Genomic DNA, 22,338 nt, shown 5'->3' with positions numbered 1-22,338 from the left:
GCAGCATGGGCAGCAGCAATAACAACAAGAAGAACAAGCTAGCCAAACAACACAATCATATTGCAAGCATTATATATGAAATAAACTCAACTTCTTATCACAATATTATTCCAATAAAGAAATGTCTAACGTGGCTTAAGGGAACTAGAAGGTACTGAAACAAATAAAATTACAAGTAACTCTTCCAATTTGTTAATTGATTAGTACTTACATGCATGTGCTTGCAGGTCCAGTAATGGTTGTCGTCAAGACACAACGCCTCTACCATAGCTGAAAGTTAACTATGATAAACATACAGTACTAGCTAGTAAAAGAAGAAAGAGATTATATAAAGAGCCTGCAATTAATTTGTGATTAGGGCTTACCTTTTTTACTATCTCATCCAACTTGTTTTTGCTCTCTGGTTAAGTTGTATATGTGTCAATATAATTTATAGAAATTAAAGAAATTTTTGAAATCTACATATCACTCAACTTCTCAACATAGCAGCCAAATTTAGAGAAATCAAATTCGTGCCAATTTATGCAACGGGTGTGGTCATGTTCTTCTGCGACTGCTGGTGAACCGTAGCACCAGTCTTGATGCTCCATAGTGTGACGTTCTTCTCCTATAGCGCCAAAGGCTTCTTAAAGGTTTGAAAGTAAGTTCCATTGGGCGACAAAGCCACGACGATGGCTATGGGGACTTCAAAAGCCCAAATCTCTTTGGCGGTTCTGCAATCATAGACGCTAATCAACAAGTTCAATTTTGTCGCCATGAGCTTGGATCCATCGTCACTGAACTTCGCGTTGATGCATTTCACTTTCTGGATGGTCTAGAGAGACAAATCTTCTAGTCCTCGAACTGAGAGAACAAAAATGGAAATCAAAAGTTAGAGAGAAAGAAATTGAATCGAAATATGTTGTGCTGTGGTAGTGAATACCTAATATCTCGAGAGGTGGTGAGTGGTTATTTGATGCCATTGGAAGCGGAAGGACGAAGAAATTGAAAAGCCACAAAGAGAATCTAATAGCAAACCTGGTTCGAGAGACATGGTGACGCGGTGGCGGTGATCAACAAGAGAGTGGCAACAACGGAGAAGTGAAGTTCGAGAGAATGACAGGGTTTCAAAGTGAGCCAACTTCATAGGTTTAGAAATATTAAAAACCAACTAATAGCGGTTTTTAAATAAAATATCTACTCATTTTCTTATTTAATTTTTTATAATTGGTAAAATCATAGATGATAAATTTAATACTACATGTGTGTTCAATGGCCACTTTAAGGTTAATATTCTATCTATATATTTTTTTAATTTCTAACAATTGTTTATTGTTACAATTGATACACTTTATTTTATTTTTATTATTATGTATTATATTTTTATATTTTATAGTATAATAATAATAATCTCTATTTTTAATTTTAGTTTATAGTGATTAAAAATATTTTATTAACTTGTTATATAAAAATCAACTATTTTAATAATTTTTAATTTTTTATATTTTAAAAAATAATTAGCCAATTTGCCAACTTGAGAGAGAGAGAGAGAACCAATTGATACCGAGTATCATACTTAAAGAGACCAACTATATGCACAGAGAACCAATTGGTACCGAGTGTCATACAAATAAAACCATTTTTTTTTTATTTTTGAATGAACTAATATGAAATAATTAATATAAATGTGTGTTATATTTAAATGATAATCATGAAATAATAAAATTAAAATTACAAAATTTATTTTAAAAATTTAGTTTAATTTTTAAATGCTTACCTTTTGAATTTGTTATTGTTTATTAATTATTATATTTTTTAATTAAAATATAATTAATAACTCAATATATGATTTTTAAAAAAATATATAAATAATTAAAGAAAAAGAGTTTATATTAACATTGGTTATTTTAAAATCGCACTAAATCGAGCTGTTAACATCGGTTATATGAAAACCGATATTGTAAGTGCTTAACGACATCGGTTGTAAAATAACCGATGTTAATAAGACGATGTTAAAACTTATTTTTTCATCGGTTTTAAAATAATCAATATTAAAATCGCACTAAATCGAGCTGTTAACATCGGTTATATGAAAACCGATATTGTAAGTGCTTAACGACATCGGTTGTAAAATAACCGATGTTAATAAGACGATGTTAAAACTTATTTTTTTAGTAGTGGTAGCAAGCCAAAAGTGGAGGTTGTGGTGCAACACGGGACTTGCATAGAGGATATTGTGGCTTTCATTGCTCTTGCCACGACCATGGATTTTGAGCATTGATGCTTGCAAGTTGTTCTCTCAGAAGCTTCGAAAGGCAGTACATTCCTCCCTCCCTTTGCTCTCCATAAGGACTGTGTAAATGATTTTAGGATGACCAATGGATCTGAAGCATATCGTTGATGGCTTCAAAGTTCCCCTTTTTTATATCATATTTCATTTATGCACTTCTTAATGTTTAGAAAATGGATCAGTCTAGCTTTGTAAAGTATCACTTTTCCATTTTGCTGACTGCCAACTTGAGTTTGATCATTGAGTAAATTGCTATGTACATACAACAGTTTTAATGTAACTGCCTAATTGGTTATTAATTTCTTATTTTGTACTTGTTTGGAAGGACTTCTAGATTCAATAAACCAAGGTACTCATCTCTTCTACTTGTCTAATTCACAAGACTCTGTAATTGCATGTGATTTTACAGGTCTAAGAAAGCAATGTCATTTCTTGTTGAGTGTACATTTACAGGTTGGTAGTATTAATAGAATTCCCAAGCCCAAACCTATGGTTTAGAAGCCTGTAAAAAATGAAACCAAAAGCAATGGGCAGAATACAGAGAATTCTAATTCTAACTTAGCTGATAGTTCCTCTTCAAGTGATTCATCCGTTAACAGTTTAGAAGGCAAGAGTGAAGAGATGGTAACTGAGCGAAATTTCATTAAATATTGTTATGGATAGTTTCTTATTGTACTCGTGGATATGTGGAAGATGTTTAGAATTTCTATAAAAGGTTGAAAAGATATGTCAGAGATTTGATTGTAATAGAAAACTAGGAACATTATTTAAGGGTGGTTACTTATGAGAAAGAGTGCAAGAGAGATTGTTTTGTAAGGAAGCGTATATGATTGATTGTGTTCTACAGCAAATTTGGCAGTTCCCACCCACGGATGTAAGCTTATTGTTAAATTGTGTGTAATTTGTTTGAGAGTTCTGAATTGTGATGCTTTTTCCTGTTACTAATATTTATGTATGCATGTGCTGAAGAGAATGTGGTATTTTCCAATTAGATTGAAGGGGATGTGGTATTTTCTTCTTTCATTGGTTGCCATGTGATTGTGTGTTTTGGATGACCCATGTGCTAAATCCCTATTATAGTTATGCTTTGTGTATTCTATGGTTTCCTAGTTGTAAGGTATGCAAGCAAGAAAGGATTTTGGAAGAGAAGAGACCCTTATTTAATTTAGTGGTACGTAGTGGAAAGAGTGGTGTTGAACATTCCTTGAGGAGGGTTATCAAGTCTTCTTAGGCCCACAGTTTTAATGAATGTTGACTCTTATACCAAGGTACTTTTACTTCAAGGGATAGATTTGACTCTGAGGATCCTTTTTTATCATCAACTGCTAGATCAATCTTCATTTAATAAAGAACTTGTAGTCTCTAGATTGTGCCTGCCTCATGAAAGGTATAAATATAAATCCTATTATTCTATTATATATATGTGATTGGGTAGAATTTTAAGGTTCACTTGTTCTTTTTGTGTAAGTCTTGAAATTGCAGTCTCAAGATCAAAGGGCCAGGAAACTATGTCACGAAAGCCTTCTCAAAGCCTCAAGGCATGTTTTTTTTTTATTGTTTTGTGTTAATATAAGTGATCTTTGTTGATAATTAAAATGTTATTATGCATGTGATTAATGTGCAAAAGATATTTGTGTCCCATGGACTATATTGTACTACACTGAACTATTATTGGCTTAATGCACTTAACATACATAAACCTACACCCACAAAGGGTAAAATTTCCCAAACATATATTTTCCTAACAATTTTACAATTTTAAATTCAGGCCCTTTTTTTCTTAGTTTGATTTTGTTCATATGAATATTGTAACAAAACCTTGCAAACGATGAGTTTGAGAGCAATTTCATTTTAGCTGTAGTGCCTCTTGGTGAAATTGGGGTGAAGTTTGATGACATAGGTGCTCTTGAAGATGTGAAAAAGTCACTTAATGAACTCATTATTCTTCCAATGAGAAGGCCAGAGCTTTTCTCTCGTGCAAATTTGTTACGCGTAATGTTTTTTGTTTCTCGTATGCATTCTCACTATATCCAAATAGGTTTTGTTTTTTTTCCTTGTTTGTAACCAATTTGAAGAAACTTTTTCGAGCCCTATAAAGGAATATTAATTTTTGGTCCTCCTGACACTGGGAAAATCCTTCTAGCCAAGGCACTTGCAATTGAAGTCAGTGTAAATTTTATCAGCATAGCTGGTTCTCTTCTTGTATACATTGTTTCAGTCATTTAAAGGTATATTGGTTTTTTCTTTTGCATGTGATATCTTATATATATTTGTTTTTTTTTTCTTGATACAGTGGTTTGAAGATTTTGAAAAACTAACCAAAGCACTTTTCTCATTTGCCAACAAGCTTTCTCCTGTCATTGTATTTGTTGATGAAGTGAGCGTTTGAATGCATAAACTTGTTGACATTAATTTTGCTTTTCAAAACATTCATGGTATACTTAAAAAATAATGTATTTTTATTTCTGGTACATTGGAATTTGCAATCTTTTTTATTATATATTTTGAATTTTTAGTATTGTATGTTAAAATGTTAAGTTGTTAGTGTAACAAAAAATTTCAAAATAGGAAGTTCAATAACTACTTCTAGTGGACCTTTAAGGACTAACCTTGTCTCTTCTCTGTGACAAGTGTGACACCCTCTACCCTCACAAATAACGAATAAAAGGAAATAAAATCATGCAGATTTTTTTTAACACATTGACTTTAAATTAATTTCAAAAGATAAAGGGTTCACATTCACTTAATGAAAACATAGTAGAAATTGTTCGAATAAAAACAAAGTTATCCTGGCTCAAAACAAGGTCGTCCATGCTGAATAAATAAAAAAAACTAAAACAAAAAATATAACACAATTATATCATTTACGGAAATTATAACATGCGAAGTAAAATCCTATGCCCCAATGTCACACTTATCAGAGCATGTCTCTATCACAGACTAAGTCTCTCAGTCTCTATCATGGAACTCACCATATGATGGCTCACCTAAAACAAAATGGCAATCTGTCCAAACACAAACACACACCGAGAGTGAGTTATCACATTCATATATAATAAAATATTAGAGCATGTGAAACATATAATACTTAAAGCTGAATTTATATAAATAACATCACTTCACAAAATCACACACATTATTCACACTCATTCGAGTTCACACACTCCGGACAATAACATCAAACCACAATTGTTAACTCAATGAAAGTCAAACACAAGTGTTATGCGACAAATACACTAGACTAGCCTACATGCAATGTGGTACCATTTTTCAGTGAAAAACCTCGTCGGGCGCCTAGGAGCACATGATAGGACATGCCTCACAATGGATAAGTCAGGTCACCCTCACTAAGTGAAATCATAGGGAGACCAGTCAGCGTCACGCTATTTTGTGAGAATGCTCCAACCATGTGGGATCGGCATAGGCTTAAAGGAACACTCAAACCGGATGACCCCCAAGGCCTATACTCCGAAGAGTCCGTCAGGGTCTCTCCCTCCTAATTTAGTCCAACCCAAAAAACATTTGAACACACAGACTCTACCTATGAATTATGCAATGCACACAACTACTCAATTGTTTTCAAAATCTCAACTATATATATATTTTTTAAAAAATATATTAAAACTCACCGCACCTCAAGTAATTAAACTCATCGGGTTCCCACAGTGGATCCCATCACAACTCATCATGCATTAACTCGTCGCCCTTAAAGGGTCTTACAGTTGTGTGATTACATAATTCGTGACTCACAACTCAAAACATACAACATCTCAACAATCATGTAATTCACAATCCATTACGTACCAAATGATTATCACTTACACACAATCTCAATCATAATTTCATAATAAAATAATTTATTGTATCCCATGCATCCTACACATATCATTCAATAGTAACAATTACTTGACAAAACAAAAAAAATATAAATTAAACCGAAATATATTAATTCAACAAAATAAATTAAAAAAAACTTCTACAACAATTAATTTATGAAGTAACAAAAATAATCACTATGAAACAATAATTTCTATAACCTTATTTTGTTTATTCCTATTATTATTATTATTATTATTATTATTATTATTATTATTATTATTATTATTATTATTATTATTATTATTATTATTATTATTATTATTATTATTACACATCACAGTGAAGATGCATACTTGAAATACACTAAGACAAAATAAACACCGTACCAAATCCCTTTTTTATGTTTCTTAATGCTCCAATATATATGTTAAACTATAAGAAATCTCAAACAGCAAAGCAAAAGAGTGCCGCAAGAAATCACGTACAGGGCACTTTCACCAAAAAGCTTAATATCTACTTTATATATATATATATATATATATATATTAGAAAAATTTATGAAGATTTAAAATTTACACAAAATTAAAATTAGTTTTTATATTAAATAATGATAACCTTAATTATTATTATAATAACAACAAACATACAATTAGTTCTATACTGGATATCACTTAAATTATTGTAATAAAACAATAAACATAATTAATTTTACACAATTTTATACTAATTAATATTAATCATTATTGTAAACCAACAAATAAAATTAATTTTATATAATTTTATACTAAATAACTTTATATATATATATATATATATATATATATATATATATATATATATATATATATATATATATATATATATATATATATATATATGAAAATACCAAAAAAATAAAGGCTCAAGCCCCTGTTGCCCCTGCATCCCTCCCTTATTAGGAAAGACATTCTATTTTAATCTTTTATCAATCATTCAAAGTTCTAACAAAAACCTTTACAAAAGTTGGAGAATTTTGAAGAGTATTATAGTCTCCTAGCTCCTCGGCTTTCTTCCCAAATATGGAATGCATAAAAGCTATTCTCCAAAATGGGATAAATCTAGGTATTGCCTGCCATGTTGCTGACATATAATGTTGCATGCACCATACCAATTATTCCCAAAGCCAAAGGCATGTATGCCCTCAGAGAATTCCAGCTGTATATTATTTAATTTCCCCATTTTCCACAAGAATAAGACAACTTGAGTCCATTACTTTTTGGTCCCATCTTTTTTCCCAGGGTTCTCTTGAATTCTAAATTAATCGCCGGTGCTGCTAGAACATTGCATAAAAAGGGCAGGAATGTTACAACTGGACACTATAAGATATAAGATTTTATCTTAAGTTTATTGATTTTTTTAAAAAACAAAATAGAATGTAAAATTGGAAATAATAAATCTTAATTTCATAAAAAACTTAAAAGTTAGAAGAAAAAAGATTTTCCTATTTTATTTGGTTTTAATTATTTCAATCGGACAAAGAAAATTAAAAGAACACAATTTGTTGGATCTATATTATGACTATCATCCTTACCAGCACTTCTGACGAGTCCACCTACTATGAGCTCAATAATTGAGAGAGATGGAGAGGAAGATTATGATTGAGGTAATGTATACGGTAAACCCATTAAATAAGTGATTTATTGGTAAGTCATAATTTTATCACCATTAGATATAATATAAAATAATGAACAACTTAGATTGTTTACCTATAATTTGAATATCTAGCTTTGGAAAAAGAAACAAAAATAACAAGTTGAAATATTTAATATATTATTAATGATTAATATTAATATTGATTATTCTTCTCAGATATTAAAAAAAATATCATTTTTCTCATATCCTCTACCTCTTTCAAATTGACATCTCACATCCCAATTATTTTTTATATGTTATTTTTCTTTTTTTCACTTTTATTCGATGTAAAACTAAGCTTGTACTCCAATACAATGCACTTCACTTGAAGGTTTAGAAGAGGGTTAAATAATATTGTGGCAGATCCCTTTTCGTTTTTGTTATATTCAGGCTTTCCCTTTGTGGTCGATAATGTGATTGGGAAGCCGAAAATTGGAAAATTGTAGCGTATGTTATTGAGGGATGACAGAAAAATTCCAAATCACACTCTTTTAAAGATACTTACATTTTGTAATTCATCATGCCTAACGGGAGTCTAGAATTAGACCCTGGCAGATAATGGGCATAAACGATGTTTACATTCAAGTTAAATTGTCGAGGGTGTGGCAAGGGAACGAAGAAATGTAATTTGTTTTGGATGTTAGTTGACGAGTTGTTCAATTTTTAAACCAATTTAACATTTTCGAAATTCTTGAACATCTTTTTAAGTGAGATTATGAGAGGTGTTCTTGTCAAAGAAAAGTTCAAAGTAACTGTGTTTATTTGTTCTGTTAAATGAACATGCTAATGATGAAAGGGAGTTGCTACGTTCACCCAATATTATTGTTGGAGCACCTAGCAAACAGTGAAGTGGCGAAACTGCCCTTCAGCAATTCTTCTTTCGGAAGAAGATTTTTTCCAGAAAATTTCCGGAAAGCCTCTTTCCGGAAATTTTCCGGAAGAACCTTCTTCCGGAAGAAGTATTTGTGATTTCCGGAATTACTCAGAAACTACTTCTGGAAGAACGTCATCCGGAATGTTTCCGGAAGAAGCTTCTTCCGGAAGATTTCCATTTTCTTCTGGAAATTTGTTCTTCTTGAAGTAAGTTTTTTTTAAAAAAAATATTTTATTTTGTAATAATTTACTTTTAATGGATAAACTAAATTATAAAATAATTAATATTATTATACATAAATAATTAAATAATTAGTGAACGTAATTATGACTAATATTTATAATTTTTTTTACGCGCATGTAAAATATTAATTTGTGTGACAATTTAGTATAATTTAAACCATAAAAATTAATTAATTCGTAAATTTTATTAAAAATATAAATTATTTATTATGATAACATTTAATTTCTATTACAAAAGTTAATATATAATAAAAAAATGATTATTATTTTATAAAAAAATGAAGAAAAAAGAATTTTCATTTTATAATAATAAGTAAAAATAAAATAATATTTAATGCATATATAATGACGATTTTGCTCTTGTGTAATTTTCTTTAAATTAACGCGTTCACGCTTCTTTTTACTGCGCTTTCTTCTCTGCTTTGTTTCTTCCGTTTTGGTTGCTTGCTGTTGTTTCGGTGGTGGTCCCTTTTGCAGTTTCCATTGGTGGTCCCGTGAAGTACTTGAAGATTTGGTGGTCCCGTGTTCCGTATTTGAAGTTTTGTTAGTGGTTGTTCTTCCTATTTCGTCAGAGGTACGCATTTATGAGTATTTTTTTCGTTTTCCGACTAGTTTTTAGAGAAGAAAAACAGTAGAAACTGTATCCGGAAGAAATTTTAGGCACAGCAGGAGGAAGGTCCGGAATGAGCACTTCCGGAAGACCTTCTTCCGGAAGTTACTAAGGCCTATTCCGGAAGAAGTGCTTCCAGAAGACCTTCTTCCGGAATAGTCCTTAGTAACTTTCGGAAGAACTTTTTCCGGAGGTTACTAAGACCCATTCCGGAAGAAGGTCTTTCGGAAGTGTTTTCCAGAAGCACTTCTTCAAGAATAGGTCTTAGTCACTTCCGGAAGAAGGTCTTTCGGAATGTTAAATTAGCAATTTTTTTTATTTCTGTTTTATAATTATATATATATATATATATATATATATATATATATATATATATATATATATATATGTTGTGGATTATTGGTTTAATTAGGTATAATGGTATAATATTAAATGATTTAGGTAACTTAATTGTATAATGGTACAAAAATGTTTTATTAGTTGTTTATTATAGTGATAAGTTTAGTTTAAGTAAATAATGTAGTTATAAATTTAGAATATATTTGTATTAGTTGTGAGTTAATAAGTAGTCAATATATGGATGTGGTTATATGATAATTTGAATATAGTTGTGTATGATGCATATGTGCTGTTAATATGTTTGTTATTTAAGGTGTAGTAAATTTTTGGATGTGGTTATATGATAATTTGAATGTACATGTGTATGATGCATATGTCCTTAAGATGGACGAAGATCAATGGAGGTATGACTTTGCGATGTCACAAGAAGTTCATATGGATTATGATTATGATAATCAAGAAGAATGTGAGGTGAATGAACCACATGTGGATTGTTCAAATGCTTTTAATACGTCTCAGGTAATCATAGATAATTTGAGTCATTTGGTTGAATTGATGGTTTGTATGAAAATTAATATGTTAGGGTTGCATTGTAGGTATTCGCTACTCGAGATGATGTTTTGCAATGGGCTCGAACAGTTGCCCATGAAAATGGATTTGTTGCAGTGATTATGAGGTCTGACACAGAGACCAATAGCAGAGGAAGAAGTTCATTTGTCTTAATTGGGTGTGAAAGGAGTAGTATGTACAAGTGTAGAAATAAAGAATTTGTTAGAAAAGACACCGGGAGTAGGAAATGTGGTTGTCCCTTCAGGCTTCGTGGGAAACCAGTGCATGGAGGGGAAGGTTGGATGGTGAAGTTGATCTGTGGGATTCACAATCATGAATTGGCGAAGTCCTTAGTTGGACATCCATACGTCGGGCGATTGACTAAGGAAGAAAAGAAAATTATTGCTGATATGACAAAGTCGATGGTGAAACCGAAAAACATCTTGCTAACGTTGAAGGAACACAATGCCGACAGTTGCACCACGATAAACCAAATTTACAATGCAAGAAGTGCATGTCGTTCTTAAATAAGAGGAGCTGATACCGAAATGCAGTATCTGATAAAGCTTCTCGAACGTGATCAATACATTCATTGGCATAGATTGAAGGATGAAGTTGTGGTGCGTGATCTGTTTTGGTGTCACCCAGATGCAGTAAAGTTATGCAATGCATGTCATCTGGTGTTTTTTATAGACAGTACCTACAAAACAAACAGGTACAGACTCTCACTACTTGACTTTGTTGGAGTGACACCAACGGCGATGACATTCTCTGCTGGGTTTGCATATCTGGAGCCTGAGCGTGTTAATAATATTGTATGGGCTTTGGAACGATTTTGAGGCCTATTTTTAAGACACGATCGTCTCCCTCTTGTTATTGTCACTGACAGAGACCTAGCACTGATGAATGCAATGAAAACTGTGTTTCCCGAGTCTACTAATTTGTTGTCCAGGTTTCATATCGATAAGAATGTGAAGACGAAGTGCAAATCTTTAATCGGGGAAAAAAATGCGTGGGACTATGTAATGGATAGCTGGGGTACTTTGGTTGATTGTTCGTCTGAACACGAGTTCCATGAGTCACATCAGAAGTTTCAAGTTGCTTGTTCGCCTTGGCCGATGTTCATTGACTATGTTAACGACACATGGATTATCCCCTACAAGGAAAAATTTATTACAGCATGGACGAATAAGCTCATGCACCTAGGCAACACAACAACAAACAGGTATTAAGAACTGATTTTATTTGTTAGTAACGATTAGTATTAAATGGTATTTAATTGTTGTATATTTTCATGTTTGTTGTGTATTTTAAATGTAGGGTTGAATCAGCTCATTGGGCTCTCAAAAGAGTACTACAAAATAGCGTTGGAGACCTACGTAGTGTTTGGGATGCCATGAACAACATAATCACGCTACAACACGTCGAAATTAAAGCATCCTTTGAAACCAGTACGCATGTGATTGGCCATGTATATAAAAAAACCTTATACAAGAGGTTTCTTGGGATGGTTTCAAGGGATGCTTTAAATCAGATTGCTTCTGCGGTTGACCGTCTACGTTATCTCGGCGACAATCTCTCTTCTTGTGGTTGTGTGATGAGAAGCACGCACGGTCTTTCTTGTGCATGTGAGCTTTCTAGGTATACTGCTGGAATCATCCCATTGGAGTCAGTCCATCTTTTTTGGAGGAGACTTTACTTTTCAGATCGAGGGTTATGTGAGACGAAAGTCACCATCAAGGAAGAGATAGAGATCATATCTAAAAGGTTTGATGAACTTGATGTGGCTGGCAAAGTCACTCTGAAGAGAAAACTTCGAGAAATTGCATACCCTGATCATAACTCTATGTGCCCTCCTCCGTCAAAGGTCAACACTAAAGGTGCACCGAAGAAACCAATGAAAAGAAGTCAAAGATCCACAAAGCGTGATCCGTCTTACTGGGAGTATGTTGATGCTTTTCATTCTGTTCAAAGCAGCAACTCTCCAGTGAAACGAAGTGCATCATGTTCTCAACCGCCTCAGCCAACAAGGATCATCCTGATGTTGGATCAATTTGCGTCATTCTTTCAAGGTTTCATTCGTGACGTTGTGGATGTGAAAGCGGACGGTAACTGTCGATATCGGTCCATTGCCGCTTTATTAGGTATGGGGGAAGATTCGTGGCCGTTAGTGCGTAATGAATTGATTAAAGAACTTGGCAGGTGGTCGCATGAGTACATGAACCTCTTTGGTGGCACAGAGAGATTTGAACAATTAAAGTTGTCTCTACTTGTTGATGGCTTTTCAAAGGTATGTTTTTAGGTTAATTTTTTTTAATAACAATGTTTAAATTACTTACATGTGTATGTTTGGTTCATTCAGGTTAGTGTGGACAAGTGGATGGATATAACGGACATGGGATATGTGATTGCTTCACGGTATAACGTAATCCTTGTATCGTTGTCCCAACAACAAAGCATGACATTTTTCCCTCTTAGAAGTCAACCACCACCTGACTCTTCTGGCCACCGCATCATATGTGTCGGTCACGTGTTTGAAAATCATTTTGTTCAGGTACATTGAATATAGTTAGTATAACAATTATGCAATGACTTCGCTGGTTCGTTTGGCACGGTCAGCGCATGATATAATATTTGTTCATGTACAACAGGTTTATTTGAAAGACCATTGTCCCTTGCCGCCTCCAGCACTGTTGTGGTCAAGCAATTGTTATTCTCAGGCAAAGCAGTGGGCAATTTCATATATTAGTAGAATGCAGCAATACACAAGCTTGATGTCATTCAAAACACACTATGTAGACCTAAATGAAGACTAAACATGCATTGTTTATGTAATTGTATTCATTATGCGATATAATTTGTTGTAACCCGTTACTAACCAATTAATATTATCAAGTACTCGTTTGGTTAAGCAAGGAAATTGTTGGTCCAACAAAAATCATTTACGCGTGCCGCAAACATCATTATGATAATTGACAACACATAATGACATGCATGCGTATTACAGTTTGAGCGCGACAACACATTGGCTGACTTAAGTACACATTGCCGACAACACATTGGCTGACTTGACTACACATTTACGCGTGTCTATTTTTTTGTAAACAAAGTTAAACAATGGCTCGGTCACAACCATCTATATATATGGTATACTAGGCTACTAAATCACACAATATCTTGCTTTCAAATAGTCTCCCAACTGATACACAAACTATGGCATTTTTAGGAGAAACTAGCAGTCAGACGATTGTCAACTCAAGGTTGGCTTTCATTTATCCAAATGGATCGATTATTCACAATGATACTGGGGTTTACTTCCAAACTTCAACTCCGGTGCCCATTCGAGTACCAAATAGGTGTGATTTTGCAAGCCTAATAACCAGAATACACAATACCCTTTAGCTACCCGACAAACAATTTTTGGATGAAATTCACTACCGGAAGCCATTCACCGATACAGGTAACCAAATTCGCTTTGAGTGTATCAAATTGATAAATGATGACGATGTCAACACAATGTTAATGTGTAATGATCAATTTTCTTGTGTTGGTCCGATTGAGTTATTATGCACCATTGGAAGAACACCAGATGGAATAATAAACTTACTTGAACGCACTATGCCTCGTACTCATGACGCGATCCTGTATTACAACGGGAAATGGAACATGCCACCACAGAACAAATTTGTTGGATGCGCGTTCACAGGAAAAAATCCTAAGAAATTTCAAATTCCTTCAACATGTATCATCGATGAACTGAAGAATTTAATCAAGCAAGTTGCACCTAAAGGGATTCCCCCTCTTGGAATTCATGAATCACAAACGGTAAGACGATTGTTTTTCCGCCAACCAGCTCGCTTTGAGTATTCAGATACGGTTATAAAATATGAAATAAATGAGATGATCACCAACGAAGAACTGCTAAAGATGTTAGTACAATCTAACTACTGGAAAAAATATGGACCAATAGAAATTTTAGCTGTCTTTACTAAATATGTTGTGAAAATCGAAGACGAGGTCACTGGGACGTCGCTAAACAAGTGAATGTGATGTTTAATTTTTTGTTTTTTCGTTGATGTAACCTTTATCTGTTTATGGCGTGTTTAATTCCCATAATAAAGTTGAATGTGTTGTTTCAGTGGTCCAAAAAATTAATTGTTAAAAGGGTTGATTTCCTATTTTTTTGGATTTTCAGGCTTTGTTTTGACGTGTTATTTGACGGAACCGGGGAATGGGACTATTTTTTTTGGGTTCTTTGATGTCCAAACATGAGAAATGGCTGCCCTCCATTGTCTCACGGCAATGACACACCCACGCAAAAAAATTCCGAACATGGGTACTTGAACATGAAAAAGGGTCGATTTCCTATTTTTTTGGATTTTCGGGCTTTTTTTTAGGTGTTATTTGACGCAACAGGGAAACGGGACTATTTTTTTTGGGTTTTTTGACGTCCAAACATAAGAAATGGCCGCTCTCCATTGTCTCACGGCAATGGCACACCCACGCAAAAAAATCCCGAACATGGGTACTTGAACATGAAAAAGGGTCGATTTCCTATTTTTTTGAATTTTCGGGCTTTTTTTTAGGTGTTATTTGACGCAACCGGGGAACGGGACTATTTTTTTTGGGTTTTTTGATGTCCAAACATGAGAAATGGCCACCCTCCATTGTCTCACGGCAATGGCACACCCACGCAAAAAAATCCCGAACATGGGTACTTGAACATGAAAAAGGGTCGATTTCCTATTTTTTTGGATTTTCAGGCTTTGTTTTTAGGTGTTATTTGACACAACCGGGGAACGAGACTATTTTTTTTGGGTTCTTTGACGTTCAAGCATAACAAATGGCCACCCTCCATTGTCTCACGGTAATGGCACACCCACGCAAAAAAATACCAAACATGGGTACTTGAACATGAATTTTTTTTAAAGTCATCTTTGTGGTATCTTATATGGCGATTTCATTGTCATGTAATTTTTTTTAATACATAATTATGAATTATGAATAATTTTAAAAACATTTATTTTTTATGTAATTCTTACAAACAAAACTCATGATTTTAGGTTTATTTTTTAAAAAAATAAATTTAAAACACTCGTAAACTTCGCTTAAGGACCACAATCGGAATAATAAACTATATCATAAAATAATAAACTGTGCAAAACACGTCAACTATATTAAACAAAAAACTGTAATAATTACAAATATTCATGTCAACTACAACACAAAAAATAAATACAATGATCAAAAGTCCGTGCGGTGTCTCTGACGAGCCCTGACAGTCACATCAGCACTGGGTCCCCCTCTCGCGATCGTCGGGTAGTCCTGCATAATGTCATATAATTCTGTGCCTGCAGTGACTATCCTAAGGTTGAGCACACGCTCCAACCTCTGTGCAATCGCCTCATATCCCTTGTAATCATCCTGTCAAAGTCATTAAAAGCATTTATTATAAAATTTAAAATAAATAATAACTCATAAAATATTAAACGCGCAAATAATCTTACCACATATGGAGGGGGGTCAAATGCCACTGGAACCTGGGGGCTGGGCGTCTGTATGTAGTCCTCAGGGTCTGCAGCTGGTGCATCCCTCTGCTGGTCAGCTGCTTGGGTCGGTGTCATGAATGGATGAGATATGCGGAAAAACCACTCCATGTAATCCGCAGATACCTGCCCAGGCACTAGACAAAGCTGACCCACAGGTAGTAAGTGATCCGCAAACTGCATCCACCTGTCATCTATCTGATCGTGTGACAATCGTGCACTAACAGGCGGCGGAGGGATGCTCTAGATGTAACCGAACTGGCGTACCACCCTCTCCGGTCAAACTGTGACGACCATAGGACCCCATCTGAGCTGACCCTAGAAATATGAAATCTCCTTAAACGCCCTAACCCCCTCAATGATCCGTGTACGGCAACTAGGACACATCTGTGACAGTCAAACCATCACAACGTGCCCTGTAGGGTGCTCCTGTGATTCCCTTCATGTGCGCCTTCGACGTCAACCACCGAGAAGCACGTGGGGACGTCTCCTGGTATGTATCGTCAGTCACGCACTGGTGCACACTAGGGAAGTGCTCATAGATCCAGCACTACACAATAATTGAGGTTAACATAACATAAAAACATGTTTAAATCATAATCGAACGTAACATATTAAAAAACACAAAATTTACCTGAAGTAGCGTCAAGTACCCCGCAAGCTGTCGGGTGGGGGTCCTACAAGCCTCATCTAACTGGTCATACATATGAACCAGTGCGGCAACTCCCCAAGCATAACCACCACTCTGAGCGAGGTCCCGAAAAGCGTCAAGGTGAACCACATGCACGTATGTTGCACTCTTATTAGCAAAAAGAGTGCAACCGACTAGGTGCAGCAGATAAGCGCGAGCTGCGACAATCCATTGCCGGGCCTGACATCTTGTCTCATAAATGTCTCGAACCCATTTTAGTCGTACATATGCCCCACGTGTGAGTGATGTCTCCGCTCTGGCCTCCTCGGCAGACACCTCCAACAACTCTATCAGCAAAAATCTGGCCTCCTCCATAGAAAGAGCATGGAAACTGTGCAAGGCGCCAGAGATGGGCAAATGAAGAAGTGACGACACATCATCCAATGTGATCGTCAGCTCTCCTACCGGAAGGTGGAAGGTGCTAGTCTCACCGTGCCACCTCTCCACGAATGCGGATATCAGTCCAGGATCGCCAATAGTAACTGAACAATCGATCAGTGGACTTAATCCTGTGGCACCCACCAGGCCTTCAATCTCAAGCACTGGCCTCCCAATCAGTGTCACCTTCCTCCCATGTGACACTAACTTCAAATCAGGACGTTCCTGATTTGAAGTACAAATTATACAATTATTAAAAAAAATTAATGACAAACAAATAAATCAACAATGATAAAAAAATTAACAAATTAAAATACCTGTCCACTCCAAACAGCATGTGCAACGTGGTCCGCAAATGATGTCAGCACTGACGGGTCACGTGGCCCACCAGGGAATCCCTCAGCAGCATCATCAGCATCTGACCCCTCAGCACGATCAGCACACTCTACGTCCGCACGCATCTCAGGTGCCTCCGCAGCCACATCAGGGACATCGTCAGTCATGTCACGTGCATCCGCAATCATCTGATGAACCCGTTGCCTACGGGCTGAGGCAGTAGGCCTACGCCTCTCGGGAACATCAGTTGCATCCTAGTCATCAGGTTTATCTCTGCCTATAAGTCTACCTATGGCACGACCTATACCTCGTGTTCTAGCCATGATCTGCAAATCATGTCGAACACGTATTTTTTTCGGTCAAAATATACACAACTTTCTTTATAAAAATAAAACAAGTTTATTTATAAACAAATAAAACTAATTTAAATCAAATTATTTAAAAACACACACAGCATAATTTAAAAAAAAAATTAAACAACTTCATTTATAAAAATAAACACAACTAATGTAAAAAAAATTAATTAGTAAACATCCACAACTTAATTTAAAAAAAAAATAAGAAACTTCATTTCTAAAAAAAACACAACTAAATTATTTAATAAACATCCACAAGTTAATTTTTAAAAAAAAAATAAAAAACTTCATTTATAAAAAATAAAAAAACACAACTAATATAAAAATAATTCATTACTAAACATCCACAACTTAATTTTAAAAAAAATTAAACAACTTCATTTATAAAAAAAAATACTTCATCTATAATCAAATAAACAACTTTATTTATAATAAAATAAAAAGATTTATTTATAGACAAAAAAAAAACAACTACTTTCAAAATATATAATTAGTAAACATACACAACTAAAATTATATATACAAATAAAACAATAATGGGAAAAAAATATTTCCAAACATACACAATTTTATTTATACAAATAAACTACTTCATTTATAAAATAATACATAAGTAATTTCAAATTAAATAATTAGTAAAATACTCAACTAAAATGATATAAAAAATAAACTTAAACAATTAACAAAAACAATATTTTTGTAAAAAAAAAAAACTTCCGGAAGAAGGGGTCTTCCGGAAAGTGCTTCTGGAACCACTGAAAGGTCATCCAGAAGAGGTGTTCCGAGAGCTTTCCGGAAGACCTGTTCTTCCGGAAGTCGTTTCATTACTTCCGAAAGAACCCTTCTTACGGAAATCTTCCGGAAGATCTTCTTCCGAAACTTCCGGAAGAACCCCTAACGGGTCTTCTGGAAGGCTCACCGTCACCAACCTTCCGCCATTTTTTCCGGTTTCCTCTACCCTAAGGTTCATCTACCCTAAGGTTCAACTAACCTACCCTAAATGCTACACATACAGTGCATAACAAAAGCAAAGCTAAGAAGAAGGCCACCTACCTCGAATGCAAATGGAAGAGAGAAGCCTCGCGGAGAAGATGAAGGCGGAGAAGCCTCGCGGAGAAGAAGACCACCAAGGAAGCTTGCTTTTGCGGAAGAGAGAAGAGGAAGGAAGCTTTTTCGCGGAAGAGAAGACAGAATGCTTCCAAAAGAGGGAAAAAGCTTTTTATGTTTTTAAATGAAGGGCAAAATTGACCTTTCAATAAATTGTTGGGTGCACCAGCAATATTGTTGAGTGCACCTAGCATATCCCATGATGAAATCACGGATCTCGGACTCAAGAAGAAAACAAAGATAGCAATTTTACCATAATTATTTATCATATATTTTCAGAGATTTATTTGCAATTTTATTTTATTTTAAAATAAATAAACTACCTTCGAAATATGCACTTGCCTCCTTTAGCATGTAAAATTATAGGTCCGTCGGTGGACCACTCAGTGCGCTTCTTCATCCTATGATTGAAATAACTATCATTAAATTTACGTGGGCTCAAATTTTATTTTTTTGAGGGGAGGGGGTTGTTAATTATACGTGTGCTTGATTAACAAATAATTTCTAGTCTCTCAATGACACTGTTATAGTAGTTCCTAAACTTAAATAATTGACAAATAAAATTTTCAAGTTTAAATTTTGCTAAGAAAGTTAGGCCCTACAGTTGGCTAGGAAGACCTTAACACATTTTTAGCGAAATAGTGATGTATTGCATTATTTGTTACTTTATTATTCGTGTGTCCTGTGACACGTGGATGCATAATAAATAGTAAATACCGACCAAAATGACAATGAAATGTCCAATATTATAATAATAATAATAATAATAAAAAAAAAAAAAAGGATAATCCAAAAATTATTATCATGTCAGTCTCTAAATCTTACCATTATCATTATAGTTCTCACAATTTGCAACTTACTCTCAAAGTTGCTCGGGGAATTTTTGCTTTATTTTCAAGGAATTGAATGAAGTTGTCTTTTTGTACAACATCCCACTATCCATGTAACAAGCTATGAAGAATATGATCAGTTGATCATCCTTTGTTTCTAATAATTAATAATAGTCTTCTTCATTAACAAGAGATCTGTTGATGGTTTATCCTTCCTTTTTCATAACGTCACAAAGATTGTTTAACCCTTGCATTGTTAGATGCTTAAGCCCCAAAGATTAAGCTTTAATACCAACTTAAATAAACATAAGAAGTAGGGTTGAATTATGTTTATAAATCAAGATAACATTCTTATATTTTGTTTTCTAACTTGGTTTATTCTTAAATCCAATAATGATGTTTAGTCCCTTCACCTAAAGAAGGATTGCTCCATTATATCAATAAAGTTACAAGTATTATTTTCTTATCTTTTGAGACAACAATGTTGATAACTTTTTACACACGGGTTAAATATCAAGTATTTTTGTAACATTAAGTCCCTTTAAGCTTTCTTGCACGAGCAAAAGTTGTTATGATAACTCATTTAGGTGAGAATATGAAAATGAAGTGTACTAACAATTTCTTTACAAAGAATTATATGAAAAGGAGAACTCGCTAAGAAAAATAAGAAAATTGTTTCGTATAGATCATACACACTTGTTCTAATTAATCTTCAACATTCAAGTTTTCTATAAGGATTAAAACATGGATGTGGTTGAAATGTAGGGTGAGACGATTTAATTACTCACTATCAATCAGAGTGGATCAGCTTCCCTGGATTGTGCCTCACAAATTTATCGGGCTAGCCTTAATGCAGGGACATGTTTACTGTATAATCTTTGTATGAACTTTTTGTGCAATGCTGAAGATCAAGGGTACTCATGATTTGAATATTTATATAACTATAATCATGCTTAATAAATAATTAGATTACATGTGGGTATTATAATTGCAATCATAACTAATTTTTAAAATATGAATATAATTGGATATAAATAGTTATTATTTTTGAAATATAAATATATAACTAGTTACGAATAAATTAGTTATATAATCTATTATATAACAAGTTAATATCTAAAAAAAAATTACATAACTAATTATGGACGAATAAAAATAAATTATTTAAAATTAACTATAAATTGGTTATAATAGTTCTATACCTACTTTTATTTAACTAGTTATATAAAATTAGTTTTGCATAAATATTTTTAAAAAATTGAGCATCTCTACTTACCATAATGTGTGTAAGGATATATATATATATATATATATATATATATATATATATATATATATATATATATATATATATATATATATATATATATATATATCTGTGTGTGTGTGTGCCCCACGCATGTCATTCATTGTTATATGTATATGTAAGTTCTCTGTTCCTTTTGAAATAGGACTAGGAAGTGTACGACGAAGCACACGTTGTACGTAAGCAAATACGGATCACGTGGGTTTGTAGTGATCCGCTTTCGAGTTGTCGAGTGAAGATTGCTCCATCTATGAAGAAATGACGTAGGGGGCCTCTCTTATTATGTTATAAAGGGGATACTCTCTTCTCTGATGTGCGCTATATTATTGTGTTCTATTTTTGAAAGAGTTTTTGGGATTAAGCCACGTGGCGATACCCGCGAAAAACGAAAGACTCTTTTTTTTTCGCTTAGAGCTTCCCACGTCTATAAATAGAAGTTGCTTTCTCTATTTGGCAAAGCAAGGGGAGATATGGATCCACCAGTTACCACTTTAACGCTCTTTCAAATTGAGCAAGCAATTATTAATGTAGAGAACGCAAAGCTCCAGCAGGAGCAAACCCTGGCTTACCTATGCTCCTTCTGCTCCTTCAGAGAGCCAAAGAGAAAGCATTGTTGAGCATGCATACTTAATTTTCTATTTGTTTTAATTTAAAATAACATTATGTCACAATTTAAATTATTATCATACTTATAAATATAATTTATGTCTTTTAAATATTTATTTATTATGCACATTAATAATAGTATAATTTTAAATTTTAAAAATATTTAATTATTATGAATTATAATTATAATTATAATTATAACATATAAAAAATATTTATGTTAGTGTAATACAATCTAAAATACCAGTTAAAGCTAAAACTCAGTATATTAATAAAGAACACAAATACATGTATGTTATGCCAATATTTTGCCAATAATAGACTATAGCATATAGGACTACACTTAATAAAAAATGTGATATATCTTTTTTAAATTTGTTAATACTATGTTGTCGCTCAATATAATAAAATATATAATTTTTAATAAAATTATGTGCTCTGCTTTTTTTATGTAATATAAGTTTATGTTTTATAATACTTATATGTAAGAGCCTTATTTTTTTAGTTTGGTTTCAAGTCCATAAAATCTAGGCATACCCATTTCTATGGATAACTAGAATTGAAAATGGGAAATTCCTCTGGACACATGTTGTTTGAAACCGGTTGTTGAACAGGATGGCAATTGAGTTTAAAACTCTTCCTTAAAGAAGGGTCACGCCACGCCTCTTGACTAAATAAAAAGAAGGCCACAAATACTACTTTTGGGCCTGGCTGTAGAACACTGCCAATCACCTTTAGAGGGCAACTACTTCCTGCACCTCCTTTATTGCTTCTTGCACCTGCAATAATAATTAAAGGACAAAACTACC

General features: G+C 33.7%; 1 protein-coding gene across 1 annotated transcript; it reads right to left on the bottom strand.

Annotated features, from left to right (window-relative positions):
* Positions 1 to 15,528: 15,528 nt before the first annotated feature.
* LOC102662644 (protein MAIN-LIKE 1) lies at positions 15,529 to 17,753 on the bottom strand. The gene is made up of 4 exons (XM_006574781.4): positions 17,306 to 17,753; positions 16,554 to 17,213; positions 15,881 to 16,469; positions 15,529 to 15,797 (listed from the first exon to the last, which is right to left on the bottom strand). The coding sequence occupies exons 1-3, from the start codon at positions 17,510 to 17,512 to the stop codon at positions 16,296 to 16,298; spliced, it is 1,041 nt and encodes a 346-aa protein (XP_006574844.2). The 5' UTR covers positions 17,513 to 17,753; the 3' UTR covers positions 15,529 to 15,797; positions 15,881 to 16,295.
* Positions 17,754 to 22,338: the final 4,585 nt, after the last annotated feature.

Source organism: Glycine max, chromosome 2 (genome assembly GCF_000004515.6).
Source record: "Glycine max cultivar Williams 82 chromosome 2, Glycine_max_v4.0, whole genome shotgun sequence".
NCBI lineage: Eukaryota > Viridiplantae > Streptophyta > Magnoliopsida > Fabales > Fabaceae > Glycine > Glycine max.
The sequence above is the reverse complement of the archived record's forward strand: the minus strand, read 5'-3'. Positions and strand labels throughout refer to the sequence as shown.

What these genes read in the sequence shown, in the direction of transcription:
- LOC102662644 (XM_006574781.4), bottom strand. Translation starts at nt 17,512, where the DNA reads ATGATTGCGGATGCACGTGACATGACTGACGATGTCCCTGATGTGGCT. An exon ending in ATGCTGTTTGGAGTGGACAG is followed by an intron (nt 17,214 to 17,305) that starts GTATTTTAATTT and finishes ACTTCAAATCAG; the next exon opens with GAACGTCCTGATTTGAAGTT. An exon ending in GGTACTTGACGCTACTTCAG is followed by an intron (nt 16,470 to 16,553) that starts GTAAATTTTGTG and finishes ATTATTGTGTAG; the next exon opens with TGCTGGATCTATGAGCACTT.